This window comes from Paramacrobiotus metropolitanus, unplaced genomic scaffold, assembly GCF_019649055.1.
Source record: "Paramacrobiotus metropolitanus isolate TYO unplaced genomic scaffold, Prichtersi_v1.0 Parri_scaffold0000007, whole genome shotgun sequence".
Classification (NCBI taxonomy): domain Eukaryota; kingdom Metazoa; phylum Tardigrada; class Eutardigrada; order Parachela; family Macrobiotidae; genus Paramacrobiotus; species Paramacrobiotus metropolitanus.
In genome coordinates this window covers 383,357-404,256 of record NW_026570227.1, presented here as the reverse complement: position 1 = coordinate 404,256, position 20,900 = coordinate 383,357, and the positions used below count along the sequence as shown (strand labels likewise).

Sequence of the window (20,900 nt, the reverse complement as noted above, 5' to 3'; positions counted from 1 at the left end):
AGTGACGCGTATGCGAAATACGTTTAGGTAAAGACAGGTAATTTCCAATCGAACTCACAACCGAAATCTTCGCACTCAGTGTTTTGTCCACGTGCAGTTATTTTATCGAACAAAGTTTCTCGATGCATTCCTTCCGAATTGGTCAATTGATTTTGGACTGAAAAGAACATTGTTTGTAAAGTTTTAAAGTGAATTATTACCGACATTTACCGTCCATCATTTTGGGACATACACACTCAAATATGTGACCAGCCGCACAGCCCCGTGTGAGCTACGTATATTAAGATACAGCCTGGCGTAAACAAGATCGTTAGCCACAAAGCGAACTGAGAGAATATCAATTAGTTCTATATTTGGGCATAAGTTGATAAGACCTGAATTGACAGATTTCCCGTCTTCTCTGTATCTCTTGTTATGTCGCTTTAATGTTGTTATCGAGTAATCTTTGACTTTGAAAGTTTTCAGAAGTTTCTTAATGTGGATGTTTACCCGAATGTGGCTATATAAGCGCCAAGCTTGATAATGCTAGATGGTCCACTCTGGTTTAGTCCACTGGAAGTCATCTAGCAGTCACTTGAATTGTGTTTCGTAAATGAAGTTTCAAAATCCACGTCGGGATTTCTACGTTAGACTTAGCTACGTACAGTGCCAGGGGCAGCACGTGACGATAGTGGAGTTTATAACGTAACACGGTTAAGGTCTTGTTGGTTCGGCCTTCTAACATGCTGCACAAGGTTCTGCTTGCCAGAACTTTTTCAAAAACAATTTAGTTGGGCGGCACCCTGGGCGGTCGGCTATGGCCCTCAAATGAACGAATCGGTGGTCGTTTCTGGACAATCAAACCTTCAAGATAACCGAGCGTGGTAACCTTGTTTCGTAATTTGCAATAGTGCATTACCACTGTAATCGGCATGACAACCCTGCAGTCTGCCTTGCGCCTCTTGCGATCTACTGCAGTTTACACGAACCGGACCTTACAGCGGTGTAGGCATGCAGGAAAAACTACTTCGGGATGATACTCCAACAGACACATGGCCGGTAGTGTGTAGTGACCTTTGCGCCAGGTGTGTTATTAACATTCGGTCGATGCTGAGTTGATGATGGCGGCTGCTGCTTCCAGGACTGCTGATGTGAATTTCAGCGCATCATTTCCGCACGTACTACTGGTCCGTCATCGCTGATTTCCGATCCAAACGCCGCAGCTACATCCATAAAAGTGCAATCATGCACCATGCATGCAGTGTAAAAGCAGCTCGGCGTGGCATAACGACTGTTACGGGATGTCTTATGCGAAAAGTAATGTTGTTTTGAGAATTGGGTTGTTGAAAATCGCTGTATTTGTTGTGTCCAGTTACCCCCAGTTACTTAAGGGAAGTGGCCCGGTACATGGTACCAAATTCGGGTACATCCACGAAAACTTTCACTTTCGCGCACCCCTAAACGCATTTTTGTTTCGGTTTATGACATTCTGTAGCCAGAACATTTGTATACACTGGCGTGAAAACCGTTTGTGCGCGCAACATCCGGTTCGGGAGTTATGGCTGCTAGAAAATTCCGAAAAGTTTAAATGCATTCAGGTGTACCAAAAGTCTCATTATGGACTGATCTCCCTCAAATTTTGCACGTAAATGCATGCAATTTATTTTAAAATTTGAAAAAAATCATGGAAGCCTGGATCGGTGTAAAAACGATCTTCATGGCGATGTGCATTTACGTGCAAAATTTGAGGGAGATCAGTCCATAATGAGACTTTTGGTACACCTGAATGCATTTAAACTTTTCGGAATTTTCTAGCAGCCATAACTCCCGAACAGGATGTTGCGCGCACAAACGGTTTTCACGCCAGTATTTACAAATCGTCTGGCTACAGAATGGCATAAACCGAAGGAAAAATGTGTTTGGGAGTGCACGAAAGTGAAAGTTTTCCTCCATGTACACGAATTTGGTACCATGTACCGGGCCACTTCTCTTAATCATGCAAAATCCGTTTCTTTTATTTTCCAGTTTTGTTGACCAATGGTCAGTTTACTGCCCACTGCAATACCCTTGTTTTGAAGCCCTCTTTATGGACTATACGATAAACGTTTTTGTTTCGGTCAGCTGTTGTTCGCCGAATTATTTTAGAATTAATCGTTTTCATGACTAGGACCGTCTGCGCCCAATGGTGTTGCTAAACACCCATGTCACCGCCGGTGACCTATGGTCAGTACAGGCACAAAAAAAATTCCCTTTCTTAATTGAATTTTTTCATCGGGAATTCCCGGTTTTCACGAGAAAACTCCCACCCGTTCGGGTAGTGAGCGTTGGAGGGTTAACCAAACTCATGTATACACTGACAACAATAATTAACTGACGGTTACCTATATTTAGGTTACGTGTGTCTATTACGAACCTAAAGCTGACAAATGACGTCCAAAAAGAACCGCTAATCACTGGATTGCAACTTCCGGGAAATTTCAGCGTGTCATCGCTAATCGCCATTTACAAAAGGAAAAACTTTCGCGAGCACGAGAAGTACAGTAAAAATAATCTCCTAAATAATAAGCTTAACTTAACTTTTATTCCAACGTTTCAATCCAAAATATTCACTAATATATCAAGTAATCTGTTTTCAGACCGCTCGTGTTTACTGTCGTTCACACCACTGCACCATATGGCAGAGCACACGGTGGTGAAGCCATCAATATTATGGTTTCTGACCATTCGGGAAGTGCAGTACTGTCAGCTTTAAACAGTGAGGTTTCAAAGGTGCAGCAAGTTGTTGTTGGGAAGGTAAATATTTTTCAAAAGGTAAATATTTTTCCGATCTCGGTGTCCCCAATTTTTTAAGACTTATTAACAATATATAAATTCTAATTTACCTGTTTATGAAGTTAACATATAACCGATTCCCATTTACGTATTTCCATATAAATAAAAGGTGACCTCCGACAATAAGCCAAAACCTTTTCAACACTAAAACAGTCGCACTGTGTCTGTAGACTTATCGGATGAAATTCTATGACGTCAGCGAACTGAAGGCTAACTTTCGAAAGGAGGCGTCAGTACTGGTGCAGTTTTATGCAAAAGCGAAGACACTGATTGAGTCGGCAATTGAAAATCCAGTTGACATCGAAACCATCACGCCTCTATCACAAGCTCATGAGCATTCCGATCTAAAGCGTAAGCAAGCAAATCTGTCACAAATTTAATATGACAATGCTTATTCCATAATATGCAATACTGATATGACAATACTGACTGATAACAGAAGCAATATTTCCTGCTGCGGCGGCAAAATTTACAGTACATTATAATATCATATGCTAACAGTAAAATGTTTACTGAACACTATTGCAAGAGTTTTCAGACTACATGACCTTTGTGGAAAGTGTGGGATACTTGGACGAGCAAAAGAAAACAAGGAACGGAGAGCGAGCATTTCGCACGTTAAAAGTGTGGGACTGTTCGCAGGCCTTGCCCTATCTAGTTGATTTATGGGGGCACCTTGTAAGCCGCAAACTACATTTTTCTAAACAACAGAGCATGAAAATTGGTCAACGGTGTGCGTGCAGTGGCGACCTTTTTGGGTCCGCACGGGCGTTGGCTATGGGCACGGGTAATTTATTTAGTTCTAAATTTATTCAATTAAAATTTATTTACTAATAATTTAACGTTTTTATATTCTTTTATTTCGCAGTTTTTTTTAAATAATTAACTACAGAAATTTGTCACAAAATCCATAATTTTTTAACGAAAATACTGTCAAGTGGCAGTACAATTGTTAAGTGAAAATACAGTTGTACCCGGTTCCGTTCAAGAAAGAAAACTTTCGTGCTCTCTTCACCGAAAAATATTTTCTTAGGATGGCTGTTTTTTGAGTTCCAAAAAGCCATTATATAAATAGTTCCTTAGACCATGCATTTTAGAAGCGAAAATGTGCATTAAAACGACCTCCAGAAGTATAATGAAGCATGCCGTTTTAAGAACCGCGTGTTTGCTCGGAAAATGTCAATACATCAAAAATTGCTTGTCGCAGAACCGGGGCATTGCAAATTTTGTCGTATAATAAATATATCAAAAGTACTCTGTTACCGGCTAATGCTTATTACTGCAGCACTGTGAATTATTTGAAAGTCACAGTAAGAAAACTCGAATACAAACATCAAATCAGCCAACACAAAAACGTAAAAAAATTCAAGTTTAAAAAGCCGTGTGCGCAGCCAACATCCGCGTAGACACCCGTGCACGCAGCCAACACCCGTGTTTTCCGGGTGGTGGCTACACCTTCAATGCCTCGTGGTGGGGCACTGGGTAGGCAAATTTAAATCGCTTGGGCGAGGCACTCTGAACCAAAAAAACTAGAGGATGATGAAATATATTGCTCTAGAAACGTTAGAGTAGAACTGTTGGCAATTACATCACATTTTTGGTCATGCTATTTACGATTGTTTATTAATGAGTACATACATGTTCATGCTCTGTATTCTGCAACATTTGCGCGTACTATGGGAAATACGCTGAACTTACTCCTATATTTCGAACGAAGATTTTAGACTGAATAAATAAAGTATGTACAAGCTTGTCCGGTAATTTCCTACGTAAAGGTACAAACAGCACATATTTCGCGCTGAGTTTGCCCTGTGGCAATTGCCACTACACTACGTCGTACATTTGTGTATGTATTTCGCTGTATTGATTCGTAAGAAATTACCGGACAGGCTTGTACAGTAAAGATCTCGAGAGCTTCATTCGCGCGGAAAGCGAAACCAACAAACGCCAGAGTACGAGTTCTACAAAAAAATGTTTTTTTGTTTTAGTCTTTTACAAAATCGGCAACTGCATTAGCGGAATAGGAGTACTCCACTTCTTTATTTTTTAAAGTGCGCACTTCTTCGAAAATTCCAGAGGGGCGCGTGCCTCCGTGCCACTCTTTATAAATTCGACACTTTTACAGTGGGGACGCAACAAAAAAGCTGCATAAGGTGAATGAAGTAGCACCATTGAGTCTGGCGCAAGGAAAAAAGCATGTATGGGTACATTGCTTGATACCGACAGCAGGAATCCAGCGGTCGGGCCTGGTAGTAAGTTATGTTTCCAGCAGTTACACTACAGTAATCACATGCCTTGCGCCTTGCATTCATGTGCAATGTAAACCTATAAAAAACATCGAACGCATGCAGTACGATGCACATATTATTACGTAGTGAAAAATCAAATCTTATTGTGTGCATTCTAGTTTTAAATCGGAGAGCGATGGGAGCACCCCCCGGCCCCCAGGGGCCAAAAAAATTTCAGGGAAAGTAAAAAAAAAAACTATACCATTAAGCAATGCTGTCATCCAGCGTACTTACTTAATACCACATTGCACCCATTGTCATGCAAATACGGTACGGTTGCACTTTACTATGGTTGCTATGTAACGTACCATGCGCAGTGCAGCACAGCAGTACGAAACTCCTGCGCATAGCCACTTCGATTCACATAACAAGATGAGCACGGATGAATATTGGCTTACGACTGGGCAAATAAATTAGTTTAAAATTGTTACGTTGCTGCGTATTCGAGAAAGCAGTAACAGTCATTATTTTGTTTGGAAAAAGTTGGTTTTGTATCAGAGAACAGATTTGTTTAGTTTATCAGATTTAGCAAAGGACAGGGAATGCTCTGCGGTCAACTTGCGGTTGTATCAGCTGAAAATTTTAATATTCATAAGTTGCGGTGTATTCAAGGGATTAGTATTCGATTTTATGTAAAATAAGAGCTAGCATTCAGTTTATGAACGGGACATATTCTGCGGGGAGACAGGATCTTTTTGTAGACAGGGAATGTTCGGTAGTCAGTTTCCGGTGGGTACAGCTGAAATTCTTCCTTTTTTTGTTGTTTGGGCTGGTGGCTCGCCAACAAGCGGGCGTTTAGTGGAATTGTCGGTTGCGTTAACTGTTTGAACTTCTTCTTCTGATTCCGGATCAATCAGGCCGATTTCCAGTGCCCAGTTCTTGATGGTCAGTGCCGGTGAACCTTCAGAAATGTAAAAATATTTCTTGTTGTAGGCGGATTGGAGACCACCATTGTTGTAGCTGGTATGGATAAGGTTGTGAAAGAAAACAATCTTTTTCTCGTAGACAGCTGGGATGAAGATGGTAGCCTTTAAAGATAAGTTAGCTGAAGATAATTGAGTATATGTAATTTTTAACGAAGTGGCTATGCGCAGGAGTTTCGTACTGCTGTGCTGCACTGCGCATGGTACGTTACATATGTAGCATAGCCACTTCGTATATGAATACTAAACATCTCTTGCAGGTGTTCGGCCTCTCCTCGTTGTCCCGAGTGATCTCAGCTCCTACTGAACCAATTTTCTTGCTTTAAAATATTCTAGAATCTATTCAGGGCGGTGGGTGTTGTGCGGCTAATGACCTTTTGCTGTTGTGAAATTACTAAGGACAGTGGTCACCCAAAAGCTTGTTACCATGGATGCCATAGGGCTAATATGAGCTGGACTGTTACCACGGGCATGTTATACTTCATGCTTGTTATAAGTACTGCACTTGCACAAGAAACAACTTTGGCTTCGCCTCTGCGTTTCTTGTGGTTAACTGACGGAAAACCTGCATTAATAATTATTTCAATCAGTTCATAATTTGATACAGTATCCTTTTAGATTTTGATGAGATCTGAAATAAGTCGAAAAGCACATCACCCTTTTCTAGTATTTCACTTTGTCACTGTCGCACCTTGGAGCCCAGTGCCCTGAGCTGTAGCCACAGATCGGTAAATCTCTCACCTACAGCAACCCAGTTCACTAAACAGTAATACTACGACCTACTAAAAATCCTAACTCACTTATTTACAGTACCTAGTCGTAAGCCAATATTCATCCGTGCTCAGCTTGTTATATGAATACTATACATCTCTTGCAGGTTTTCTGCCTCTCCTCTTTGTTCGCTATGATATCAGCTCCCACTCATCCAATTTTCTCGCTTTAAAATGTTCTGGGAACCGCTCGGTCTGACGGGTAATCTAAGATTAATCGTTGTTTGCTATATGCAGAACCTCAAGCCCAGTGGTCACTTGAAAGCTTGTTACCATGGATGCCATAGGGCTAACATGGGCTTATCTGTTACCACGGTCACATTACACTGTACTTGCTCAATTAGCTCAAACATGAAACAGCTTTGGCTGCGCCTCTGCGTTTCCTATATTCCGTGGGCTGACTGAACGACACTTCGTTGGCTACAGTTGCTATTACAGTTTCGCGAGTTTAGCAGAATGAACAGAAAAACAGCAGCCAAGCCACAAAACGACACGAACTCTATTAACAAAGGTCAACAATCTAAGAACTGAACATTAGTAAAGACTGGACTGATAATAGACTCCGTTTGACAGCAAGCGTCCACAGGTTGGCCAATCACTAAGCCAAACGACAAGAAAAGGGAAAATTCAGCTGATACAACCGCAAGTTGACCGCAAAGCATTCCCTGTCATTTGTTAAATCCGATAAACTGAACAAAATCTGTTTTCTTATACAAAAACCCAACAGCTGTTTTCAAACAAAAAAAATAACTGTTACTGCTTTCTCGAATACGCTGCAACGTATGAATTTTAAAATAATTTATTTGCCCAGTCGTAAGCCAATATTCATCCGTGCTCAGCTTGTATTTGTACATCCGTAACATCTTATACACGAGTATGCTTTGTCCCGAATGATTGGCCGAACGGCTGGGCCGATTTTCACGCAGAAAAGTGCGTTAGAATCGTCGCAACGACGCCGGTAATCTTACGCTATTGCTTAATCGATGCGCAACAGCGGGGAAACAGAGGCCCCCAAAAAGAAATTGTTGCCATGGGCCCCCATAGACGGACGTGGGCTATTCATTTGTACAGTAGCAGCGACAGAGGCAGCCCGCGGCCTTCGGCATCGCATCGGCAAACAAAATAAAAAAAAACGTGAAACCAGGGCAAAATAATAAAAGTAATCAAGCTGGCGATTAGCGCAATCTGTATTTTTTGCTTTGTTTCTTAGCTTTCTTAGGGTTCTTAAGTTTCTAATGTTTCTTAGATTTCTTAGATTTCTTAGATTTCTTAGATTTCTTAGATTTCTTAGGTTTTCTTAGGTTTCTTAAGGTTTTTAGGTTTCTTATATTTCTTAGATTTCTTTAGGTTTTCTTAGGTTGCTTGTGTTTCTTACGTTTTTAAAGCTTCTTACAATTCTTAGGCTCATAAAATCTTTTGAATCAGAAGATTCGTATGTTTCTTTAAATCGAAATTTTCGAAACTAATGTCCGCCACGACAATACGTACGGATGTAGATCCCGTAAACTGGTTATATGAATACTAATTATCTATGCCAGGATTTCGGCACCTCTCCTTTGGCGCCGGTGATCTCAGCTTTTACTCATCCGATTTTCCTGTTTCAAAATGTTTTAGAAACATCTCGATCCCGCGGGTGTTCTAAGACCAGTTTTTGCTTGCTATCTGCAGAACCTCAAGACCAGCGGTCACTCCAAAGCTTGTTGCCATGGATGCCATAGGGCTAACATGGGCGGGTTTTGCTCTGGTGAATTTCATGGAAACAGCTTATTTTCTAACCACGTTGCAACATACTGCATTCTTCTGACAGTTAGAAAATTCTGAAATAGTCGCAAGCCAATATTCATCCGTGCTCAGCTTGTATTATATCAGATTGGCTGATCGGAAATGATTTGTACCCGATGTTGTTTTTCTTGGCAGCTTTGCTGTGGTCTTGTTTATATGATTAAAATAAAGTGTATATTATATCAACTTCCGGAAGCGTGCAGTCGTATACGCCTGTATAACAGTTGCAACCGCCCGGTGTGGCAGCGTGATTTCTCTGATTTCCCCAGTGGTTGAAACTTGAAAGTTCTTGTGAATCTTGTCTGTCGATTCTGTGAGAGTGAGACTGTGAGACTGTGAGTTATACAGTTATTGCTGTTTTTTGATTGGTTTTGATAAGCGACGTCTTAATCTCGATGGGAAATAATTCGGATTGATTATATGTGATCATTTTGGTTAGAATAATCGCCAGGTAAGGTGGTGCAGGCCGAAAGATGGCTGGCAAACTGCGACGGGCTGCGTGCTGAGTGTTTGAGAGCTGACAACTCTGCAGCACCCAGCAGCATGCAGTCTGCCAGACGAGAAAACTGTTTTTCGCTGCTGTTTTGTCAGTGCAGACCCTTTTGAGTATTTTGTGGACTGTGGAGTGGGTGTCGTGTTACTATTGGGCATCATCTCCGCCTCAGAAATAGTTCTTTGGTTGTTTCTTCGACAGCGACGTTCCTCTCTACGTGCTGCGTGCTGTACGACTCTGTCACGCTCCGTAGCTGGAAGCGCTGACAGTACAGGGAACAGCGCATGATAGCACCATTTCGCAGCCATGCAGTACTAAAAAATAAATTACTCATCATCATGAATTATTATTATTTTATCGTTCTACAATAGTAAGACTCCAATGATCCCACCAGGCTACTCAGTATTGGAAATTTGTTTGATTGATTCGATAATTTTTGGCCTTCTTGTACCTTGGTTGTAGTACCGTTGTACGAGGTATCGTAGAGAATCGCTCTCTGTTGCCATTTGTGACTGGCTCCTTCTCACTGTCTGCAGGCAGCGTTAGTGACGGTTAGTCCTACATCTCGCACATCCAACGCTCCGTGGACCGCGCGATGATCCGCCGCGTACTGGCCGGTTCCCTGTACTGGCGCCGCGCCTGCGGGCGTGCCGCGGGCGCTGAACGTCGCGGTACGCTGCGCCGTCCCCTCCGCATCATCCCCGCCGACTGCCAGACCGTCGCGGAGGCCGGCCTCCCCCTCTACGACCACATCGTCAACCAACCGCTGCGCGCCTTCGCCGAGCCAGTCCCCATCCGCTGGCGCGATCTCGGACGCCAGGTAGCGTGTTTATTTATTGATTTATATGCGTTTTTGTACGAGGTGTTCTTATCCAGTTTAAAGATGTTCATTTTACCGATGCGGCGGTATTTATTGACAGTTCAATAGTTTTGAGTGCAACGACAGCGCCAACGTCATGTCCGCTTTTTTAAAACTGTTTTCCCATTTTTTCGTATATTTTGCGCTTTATGTGCTGAATTCTCCCACAGGTTTTCTTTAATTTTTTAAATTTGCAGCGGTATTTTTTATTTATTTTGTATAATTTAATTTGTTTTGGCGCAGGTGGCGGCGTCGGCCAGCGCGGAGCCGTCGCGTCACTCCATCATCAGCCTGCCGAATCCCTGCATCGTCCCGGGCGGCCGTTTCCGCGCAGTGTACTGGGACTCCTTCTGGACGCTGCAGGGCCTCCTCGTCTCGGGCATGACGGACACCGCCAAGGGCGTGCTCCTCAACTTCGCCTACCTCATCGACCAGTCAGTGCCGACCTAATTTTCAGCTTTTTACAAATACAGAACAGAGTACTGCATTTACTGATGCTGAATTATAACAATTGATTAAATGGGTCAGTTTAATTTAGAGCTGTTTGATTAACGGTGTTATATTTGGCTTAGCTTTGTTTGATTAATTAGGTGAAATTAAATTAAAAATTACTGGATTAATTAAATTAAAAATTTTATTTAGCATCCTTTGTCTGTCAAATTTCTTTTTCCTGTTTCGTTATTCTGAATAATTAAAACCAGACTGGAGGAAATTTAAAATATGCAACAATCTCGAAGATACAAGTAATTTCCTATGGATCTGATCGTTGTTCTTATGTGTTTTATTTTTAAGCAATTTTAAGCGTTAATGTATTACGATCGAAAAACTGAATAAATGTACAGATAAAATAAAATACAAATAAAATCAAAATCGTGTGATAACTGAATTTGTGATAAATAAGAAAATTGTGAGTAGTAATAATATTTTGAAGAAAATAATACCATTTTGTGAGACGCTGCGGTCAGTTGCTGGATTGATTTATCAGGTACGGGTTTATCCCGAACGGGAACCGCGTGTACTACATCCGGCAGTCGGAGCCGCCGGTGCTGGCGCTGATGATCGACCACTACATCAAGCACCCCAATGTCCCGCCCACCGACGCCGACTTCGTGTTGCGCAAGATGCTGCCGTATCTGGAGAAGGAGTACAAATTCTGGATGAAGGAGCGATCCACCACCTTTCATTTTCGCGGACAGGCGCTGACGCTCAACCGCTACACGGGCGGCGGCCTCAGCACGCCGCGCCCCGAGTCCTACTTCGAGGACTACCACCACGCGCAGGAAATCCTCAACAAATCCATCCAGAGTACGCCCACCAGTTACCTGCACTTTTTATGATTTTATTTTTATTATTATTAAATTTTGTATTTATTTTTTGTATTTTAATGCCTCTGATATTTTTATCACAAATTTTTCATTTACTTTTTTCCAGTGTTTTCGTCTTTTTTTGTCTGTAATGTAATTGTTGTTAAAATTGTCCTTGTTTTAGTTTTGATTGTTTGTCTTGTTTATTGTGCAGGATTTTTAAGGTTAATGTTTTTCGTTCCTTTCCAGCGGGTCCGGCGAGTTTCTACGGGAACGTGGCGGCGGGCGCGGAGAGCGGGCTGGATTTCTCGACGCGCTGGCTGGACAGTGCCAGCGCGGACTTTTTGACGATCCGCACGCGCAGCATCGTCCCGGTGGATCTCAACGCGCTGCTCTGCGCCACCGAGAACGTCCTCAGCGATCTCTACCAACTCACCGGTCAGCACAGTCTTCCGAAATAATTAGTTTTATAAATTACCTTAAGCAGGATTTTTATTTTTTTTAATGACTATTCTTCTTTATTTAAAATATTATTTATTACCAAAAACGTAAAAATCTTTTCGTATAAATTGGGAACGTCTTTTGGTTGCCTCTGCTTTTACAGAAATAAGATCCCTCGCTTGGTTTTGTTTTTTAATAAATTGGGAAAAAAAATATAGAACCTGTTCTTTGTTCAGTAATAGTGGAAAATGTTTTACAAGAAACTGAAAAAAGATTTGTATTCTTTGCTTAATTGAAAATTAAAATTCTGTGGCCTGTTTGTTGAATTATTGTAAATACTGAATAAACGTTTGTGCAGGCGATCCGGTGCGCGCGGATTCGTACCGGCAGCTGGCGCTGGACCGCGGCGACGCCATCCAATCCGTCTTCTGGAACAGCAGGGCGAAGATGTGGCGGGATTATGATCTGCGCCGGCAGGATCAGCGTCCCACCTTCTACTTATCCCTGCTGACGCCGGCGGCGGAGCGCTGCAGCGGCCGCGGCGTCGACATCACCAGCAGCGAATTCATGGCCGACCTCCTCACCTCGCGCGATGTACGTTATTGCCTCGCCTTAACTGACCGAATTTTTCAGCCGAATTAAACGAAACACAATAAAATTTAATATTTATGTTGGAGTTAAAAACATAAAAAAATGGAAAATTGAATAGGAAAAAAGTACAAATAAAAATAAATATATGTGAATTGTTTAGAAAATTCAGTGGAAGGTTAGAGAATTAGGAAATAAATGGTAAAAGTTAAACAAAATCAGGGCAACATGCTGTCGTTGCAGTTGATCGGCGTTCCCTGTGGGATTCCCAACGGACAGGCCCCCGTCCGTCGCGAGGGGACGAAGCCAGACACCGGCGGAGGAGCGCGGCCGGGCGGCTTCCTCGTCGCGTCCGTCGGCAGCCGGTTCCCGGGCGCTGTCCGTCGTCTTCCCCTCTTGAATCCGCATTTCACGACTGTCCGGCACAGCTCGGGTGCATTTATCCCGGAAGCGCCCATTTTCCCAGCTGACGCGCTCGATATAATCGAGGTATTTTAGCCAATTTTCCCCGGATGTGATTCGCAGTGGCTCACCCCTACTTGTCCGTTTTTATTTGCAGAGAATCGGGGTGATCTTCAGCGCACGGCGCCAGTCATTACCAGAGGGTCAGTTGGGGACCAGTGTGGCGTATGTGCTGTCGTGTGTTAACCTGGTTGGCGTTTGTTTTGCAGAAGACGGTGCGCGTGCGGACGCCAGCGCCAAATCCGGCTCATTCCCGGTGGAGGAAGTGGTCGCGACGCTGCAGCGCGACGGATACGCGGCCGTCCGCGTCCAACTGGCGCAGCTGTTCAGTGTGGCCGGTGAGCTGGCCCCCCGACAGCGCCTGCTGCTGGCCTCGGCCTGCCAGCTCATCCTGCTGCAGCGCCGCTCCCGGCTGAGGGTGTTGTCGGCGACGCTGGCCGCCCCGGGGGAGCTGTCCGATACGGCGCTGCATGCGCTGCGCAAGTGCCGCGACACGGAGCGGGAAGTGGTAGTCGATGTCGCCTGTGGACTAAGCAGGGCTCTTCAGTATGCTGTTGCCGAAGATTTGCGGGTGGAGCTCAACAGCGTAGTGGAGCCCTTAGTCGGCCAGCTGTGGACCGGTGGCAATCGCGAAGTGAGTCGGCGTGTCCCCCAGTAACCTTTCCCACACATTTCTCCTTATGTGTATGTTGCAGTTTACGATGGCCCGCTTCCTGACCGTGTTGAACACTTTACTGACCTCCGTCGGTCGCTTAATCAGCGGACAGGAGCTACCGGAAACAGTGGGTAGGTGTGTGTGCATGTCCCGTACGGCTGCGATATCGCCGCCGTCGGCGTTTCATTATTAGTGTTGTTCGTGCGTGTGGCGAGTTTATGCTGGTGAATGTGCAAGTTCCTCGCTCTTAACTCTACGTTTCTATCGTTCTGCAGAAATGGCCAACAAACCGGATTTAATCCGCGACCTAGACCAGGTAGAGGACTTCGTCGACGCCCAGCTGTTCGAGACGGATGTGGAGTTCGCCGTGGGCATGCACAGCGACTACGACGCTGCGGACTGGGAGTACTTCGCCAACGAATACCGCGGAGCGTGTCGCATTCTGGTCCATATGAATTGGACGTACGCCGTAGTCCACGCGACGGACGTGCACAGCGGAGCCGCCAACGAGCTGATGGACGCGGTCAAAAAGCAGTTGAATGGCAAGAGCAAAGATTTTGTGGCTCTTGGAGAAGTGGATTTAGAGGGAATTGTGGATCGTTTGGGGTGTGGCATAGTGCACCTGAGGAAAGTGGATAAAATACTCAAGTTTTCCAAACGGTTAACCGGGAAATTTCCCAACCCGGCTGTGATTGCGTGTGAAGTGTCTTTCACGCACGAGACAATTACGCACCTCTTCGTTGAAGCGGCGAACCTGCTGGGGCCGACTACGGATTTTCAGTATTGTATTGTCGTGAAAGTCAACGATGAACCACCGGAGAAGGACGCCTTCTGGGCGAACTTGTATGTTTTTCATCGGGTCTCCCATCCCCGCACCAAGCCGCCCACCACCGACGAGGACAGCTGTCGTCCCGCGCATAACAGCTTGCCGGTGGGCAGCGGTCATACCGCCGAGTACGAAGTGAGTGGCGAAAAAGTGACCAATCGGCAGGTGGAGACGATGACGGCCGCCGAGATCCTGCGTGTCTTCGACATGCATCTGGTGTTTCATCACCGTGCCGACGAAAGGAACATCAACGACCGCGTGCAGTTCGACCTGGATATCTTGTATCCAGACGGATCTTCCCGGCTATTCACGGTCTTGTTGGAAGACGATTATTTCGACTACGTCTTGGATGAATGGCAGGAGTACTGGAAGAAACAGGCTGCGAAGAAATCGCTTGCCAAACTATACCCATTTCGAATATGCCACAAAGATAAATGATGGTTACGTGCCCTTTGTTAGCGAAAAAACTGCGCCAAACTTAGCCGATCTCATTCGAAAATGTTTGGATCCAGTTGCGGCGAACAGGATACCAGTAAAAACTGTACTATCAAAGCTACGAGGAAAACACGCTATAATATTTTTTTCCTGTAAGTGGAGAGCTGACCGAACCTTCCTAATAATGTTCGACCCTGTTACTGACCGCATAAGCTACGAGAAAATGGTCTTCCCTCCAAGTATCGACACCAGCCAGCTGACAGTTATTGGGCGGCATTTAGCGGATACAGAAATCGTGTTCACTGAGCAACTGCATCTCCTCCATAAGCCAGATAAAACATTCCACTTGTGGAATATAGGCAAAGGGACATGGCGTGAACTACGACTGTTAGCACCCGTGCTGCTAACATTACTTTACGTAACACTATGAGTATATGCAATATACGAGTAAAGAGATACGAATACATAGTATGAAATGAAATGGACTTTAATAAGATGGGAGAGCGAGAGCCGCCGATGTTCTGCGGCTTGGTGCAACTAATGAATGCTTAATTCCGGCTGCACCCGGCTTTTAACCATTACCGGAATATACAACACAACGATAGCACATCGGATGTTACAGATGTACGAGTACATGCAGTATAGGATAAAAAATAGGTTAGGCTTGGTAGTTTCTACCAAGTGCTCCCCGACTAAGTTGATGCCGTCCCTTGGCATCAAAAAGATGGGAAAGCGAGCAAGCAAACAAGAAAATAACTTTTAAAAATAAACATCAGAAAGAACAATGATTGCAGTTAAATAAGCATGCACATTTTAATGCGTAAACAGTACGAGAGCACTCAAATCGACACACAATTACGCTAACAGAAATCCACTAAATGTGTGTCCAGTCAGGGCACATCCATGTCCACGTGCACGAGATTCCGTTTTCCAGTACATATCGCATATTTATCATAATAATTATCTTCTTATCGGATGGTTTCGTGCCGCATGCCTCACGTGGCCGCCAGATTCAATCATCACTGGCAAGTTATTTCGGTACATCCGCGATCGGGATCAGAATCCATTAGTGCGCTGGCCGTTCGCGGGAGTTGTACCGACAGCTGGTAAATTTCTTGGCAGAGGCATATCCATCCGTATTTCAGCGGAATTGGCCAGATGGATGATGCAAAAATTTTAGAAATTCTTCTTGCTAAATTATTTTTAATGAACAACTAAATTAATAAGCGCTAAGCGCTTTTACAGGCACCTCTCGTTTTATTTTAGCAAAGCAAATTTACGTGCCTTCTTTTCTTTTGAAAATTTAAATGGATAATCCGAAAAAGAAAGTAAGTTGAAAGCAGAAGCGGTAAAATACTTACCCATACTCAGGAACTCTTTTAATGCATGTCTTGATGCATTTCTATTTCAGGAACTCTTATCACTGCGGTCTTTTGACTACTTTAGGCGCTTCAATTATTAGTTATGCCTTTTGGCTTTTTTATGCCCAGGTGGAGGAAACAAAAATAAACGAAAATAAAATGAATTTTGAATTCGTCCCATTTATTCTTTTTCCAGCTTTTGAAAATCTTTTGTTACTGTTAATGCCGCTTTGCGCTCTTTTATTTATTTTTTTTAAAGCTGGTATGCGGGACATTTTACACTGGGGCTTTTAGGCTAAAATGTAAGAGCACAAAATTTTCAGCATAGTTTTCACACAGAAGCAATCTGACTCACACAAAATCAAAGACACAAGCAAGCACAATTTATTCATCATCACTGGCATCTGAGTCGTCGTCATTCATAATTACGTTATTAGCATCCCATCGCGGATTATACCCGTTGTTAAATGCTCTATCTTCATCGACATTTTCCATATAGATATAATAACCATCCTCATCACAACAAAAACTGCAATTTCCGCATCCACCACAATCAGGTGGCATGTAATAAAAATTTCCATCGGCGTCACAGCAAAAATTGCAATTACCGCATCCACCGCAGTCGTTTTTTATATTGTTAGGGCTGTTAAAGAATGGGCCGCCACAGCAGATATCACAATCACCACAGTCGCACTCGTCATATGCGCCGTCTGGGTCAATGCCATGATCAGAACACGCAGTCTGATACCCTTCCTCGAAACCATCGTTGTAACCGCTTTCGTAAGCGCGATCAATAATACGGTGTAGGTGAGCTGCCATTTTACTTGTTGAATACCCCACTTCATTGTTTTGATCGTATTCCATAGCCATTAAACAACCCTCGATATCACTTACAAGGTTGGGGTCAGGTTCTATTTTACGAAAGTAGTTATCCAGAAATTTTTTTAAAGCTGGCTCAGTTTTGCACAGTGGCTCCATAAAACTTCTGAAGTCACTCCAGCCCAAAATAAGATCATAGTTTTTTGGGTTATGCCTCATGACATAACATTTTACTGTACGCTCACTACCGAAAGCTGTAATTTCAAGGTCTACGGAACCTAACGCATATATCCTGTGACCAGACGCTGTTCTAACCGACTTTCTATCTGCTTTATCAATAAGCGGAGGGTCTCCCATTTGCTGATATGTTTCCAAATTTAAAAACGTAAAAGTTGACCCTGTGTCGAGCAACGCTAAAACTTTTGCATTATAAATGAATGCCTTAATTAATGCTGGTCCTTTAGAATCCATTTGCAAATAATTAACCAATACACACTGTGAACACAATTACCTGTCTACCGCTGGGTAGACTAGTTCCTTACCACTGGGTAAAGAACAACTACAGTAACTTCGAACGTAAGTGAAAACCAAATTCTTTCGCAAACCACACAACCTGCCTGTTTACCTCTGGGTAAACTACCTCTGTACCACTGGGTAAAGAGATAACCAATAAATAATAATATTACACAATTATTTTTTTAAAGTAAATACAGTACACTGAAATAATAACTGCAGTGTAAAAGTGCTATAACAAGGTACCTGTCACTGAATAGGTGCAAATATCAAAAGATACCAATCAGTGCGAGCAATTCGTGCTTGAAGAAGAGCTATAGATTCAGCTTGAGTATCAGCCGGCGTAACGAACAAGTTATCAAAGATAACCGCTGTTGAAAACAAAAGGTCAAAAAGTTTCATTTAAAGCACAAGGAAAAGTTTCATCAATGTTATACCAAAGGTCAACCTGACCGGTTAATCGTATGCATACATAAAGGTTTGAATGCGTTAACTAACGAAAATGTTTCAACTGAAACAAGGACTGCAACTGTTGCGGGTTTAAGTAACAAAAACTGACCGTTTGCTGCACTTCAGAGGCACTTTGTACGAAATCGCGTAGTACGTACCTAACCATAACCTCTTTCTCCCTGCGTATGAGGCACTGGCCACCGCCAACTAAGGAAAGCAGCTAATATTAGAGCAGCCCTTTAGGCCCCGTCCCAATGACGTACGCAACTGCCCATAAATGGTAATCGACCGTACCAAATTTAAATATAACAACAGTTATACCATCTTCTTAGTCATCGGAAAACATTTTAACTGATATTAATTTAGACATTTTTAGGACATGGTTTTATAATTTGTTCCGAATGACTTTGTTATATATTTCAAGCTATGGTGACCTTTAAAGAAAATTTTGAGCAGGGTTACATGTAATAATGAACAATTTTTCAGTGCTTAATGGTACAGAATTTTCTGCTTATTTCAGTCTTGACCTTTCTACGCAGTCTTTTACCACTTCATTTAACAGCGAATTTTATAACGAAAATTCGAAATTACAAACTTTACGCGATTCAAAAATGCAAAGCATATTTCACGTGTTGCAACACCTTTCCAAGCAAATAATACCTCAAAAATGACGGTAATTATTATGCCTAAATTTTCCTTCAAAAATGTACAGAAAATTTCATAAGACGTCTGTTTTTTAATATTTACCTTTCAACTCAACACTTCTCACCCGGGGAAATAAAATAACAGTTCCGACGGCTGTTATTGAAAAAAATTTAGAAACCTGGTTTTAACAAACCGAAAAAAAATCTTCAGCTGTATAAAAACATTATCAGTCGACTACAAGAATTCCATTGTAATTCTCTTTTTGAAAAGTGAAAAGATTTTAACTCGAGTAATAATATAATTGTCTTTCAATGACACTGGCGCGAAAATGATTTATGTAAATTCAACACCGGCGCGCAAATAATTCAATTAAATTATGCCAAAGATAACCTTCCTTCATTCAAACCTCTCTTGGCATTCCGGATCCGGAGAAATAATAAGTACAGAAGGGGATATACGTAACATTAATATCTTGAAAATTGCTACACAATTAAAATAATACATTTTGAATCCACACAATTACCATAACACGGAATATGAAGATTCCGCTGATCAGTTGTAGCAGCGTGCACTCCGCCACAACCGATTCAGACGGTTTCGGCACCAAATGTTAGCACCCGTGCTGCTAACATTACTTTACGTAACACTATGAGTATATGCAATATACGAGTAAAGAGATACGAATACATAGTATGAAATGAAATGGACTTTAATAAGATGGGAGAGCGAGAGCCGCCGATGTTCTGCGGCTTGGTGCAACTAATGAATGCTTAATTCCGGCTGCACCCGGCTTTTAACCATTACCGGAATATACAACACAACGATAGCACATCGGATGTTACAGATGTACGAGTACATGCAGTATAGGATAAAAATAGGTTAGGCTTGGTAGTTTCTACCACGACCGTCCCCTGAAATGCTTCCTGCTAGAAACTTCATCACGGCCAACCGTAAGGGTTATTTCTGGGACCAAAATGACTGTTTTATGGAAATCGATACAGCCACTGGCAGGATGGAAGTGCGATGGAATGCTCCCGTGGAAATGGGGTGCGTTCAGCAGCACACCGGCAATTTTCTGACCGACAACTTGCTGGTGACTTTTTGCTGACCGACAAAAAGTTTTCCCGACAATTTGTCGAAACGACAAATCGATGATCGACAGAATGCGTGACTGAGCATTCTGCTGACAACCTTCTGAGAACAAAACGTAAAGAACAAGAAAAAGATGATCAATGCGCAAAATCATAAGGAAGCAATAATAAACGTTAAAGTAGCACGCAAAAAATAAGAAAATGAAGAAACAAAGCTAAAATTATCTGTACGAACCGTAGAAATCTAAAACAATTATCCTACAAATGTAAAAAATACGTTAGTTAACACTAAAATCTTAAGAAACCACTCAGAAAGCAAATAAACCAATAAAGCAAACGTATAAGGAAGTCGGTCAAGAAAATAGTTTTTACAAAGGTCTGACAACAAAATTGTTGAACGGCAAATTTTTTTGGTCAGGAGGTTGTTGTAAGCAGCAATATGTCAGTCAGCAAACTGTCGAAAAAACGGAGGGCAGAAAATTTAAAAATTAAAGTTCAACCGCGTTTTGTGATCAGCGCTGTTACTTAAGAAAAATTGATCCGCTTTTAATGAAAGCAATTAACACAGCCGACAATTTGAATCTTATTTCTCATTTGCAGGATGGCTTCTTATGTGGAAGCAGTGGCTGGTGGATATATTACGCTACCTCGACCAGCCTGTACCGGTACGATACGCTCACCGACGAATGGGAAGCCTTAAAGAAGTTGCCGAGAATGCGATCGAAATTTGGAATGGCGGTGGTTAACAGCTGCGTATACATTATCGGTGGATGTTTGTGGGGACGTCGCCCGACTGTGCCAGATGACTGGATTGCAGAGCAGTTATTTGTTACTATACGCGGGACATCGCGCTTTTTATTTCATCTGACTGCATTCGTCTGAACCTTGATACTCGTGTGTGGGAAGACATAGACCCGCTGAGACAGCCGCGATATTGCCCTGCTGCTTGTGTTATTGATGATCAGATATTTGTCTGCGGCGGCCGAAGCCTCGCCGAGAACCACGCGCTCGCAATCGAGATTTACGACACCAAACATTGTGCACCATGGTCTACTGTCGATTTACTGCCAAACGACATTCGGCTGCTGTCAGAGTTGGCGGAAACATGTAGCTCTTACGGATTCTTAGACGCAATGTCAATTTGTATGGATGAATCATTATGAATGCAATGCTCTGAATGCTGTTCGTTAAACAATCTTTTTGGTAGGATATTTGCCGTTTTCACCCATCTTTGTTAAGTCGGGCGACATACAAGATACCTTGAAGTGGCCAGGCTTGGATTGTTTTCCTCCAAAACCGATTTTCTTTCGGCCTTTTGTTTCAGCATATTAAATTTAACTTACTCTTTCCAGAGTACTTGAAAATTTTAAAAGCGATTGAACAG

At 42.8% G+C, this 20,900-nt stretch overlaps 1 protein-coding gene across 3 annotated transcripts; it reads left to right on the top strand.

Moving 5' to 3' along the window:
• Positions 1-8,884: 8,884 nt before the first annotated feature.
• LOC129582285 (uncharacterized) lies at positions 8,885-20,820 on the top strand. Of its 3 annotated transcripts, XM_055473778.1 has the most exons (12): positions 8,885-9,025; positions 9,604-9,887; positions 10,170-10,360; positions 10,912-11,231; positions 11,480-11,668; positions 12,030-12,265; positions 12,503-12,748; positions 12,819-12,864; positions 12,931-13,355; positions 13,417-13,507; positions 13,652-14,337; positions 20,117-20,820. In XM_055473778.1, exons 2-12 carry the CDS (start codon positions 9,663-9,665, stop codon positions 20,396-20,398), a joined length of 2,937 nt encoding a protein of 978 aa, XP_055329753.1. In that variant the 5' UTR covers positions 8,885-9,025; positions 9,604-9,662; the 3' UTR covers positions 20,399-20,820. The 3 variants fall into 3 exon arrangements, with proteins under 3 accessions (XP_055329753.1, XP_055329751.1, XP_055329752.1); XM_055473776.1 differs by lacking the exon at positions 20,117-20,820 and having other exon boundaries at positions 13,652-15,133; XM_055473777.1 differs by lacking the exon at positions 20,117-20,820 and having other exon boundaries at positions 10,912-11,248; positions 11,500-11,668; positions 13,652-15,133.
• Positions 20,821-20,900: the final 80 nt, after the last annotated feature.

Bases quoted from the DNA above. Each gene is read 5' to 3' on its own strand.
- LOC129582285 (XM_055473776.1), top strand. From the start codon at position 9,663: ATGATCCGCCGCGTACTGGCCGGTTCCCTGTACTGGCGCCGCGCCTGC. The intron at 11,669-12,029 runs GTCAGCACAGTC...ACGTTTGTGCAG, and splicing joins CGATCTCTACCAACTCACCG to GCGATCCGGTGCGCGCGGAT. The intron at 12,865-12,930 runs GTCAGTTGGGGA...TTTGTTTTGCAG, and splicing joins GCGCCAGTCATTACCAGAGG to AAGACGGTGCGCGTGCGGAC.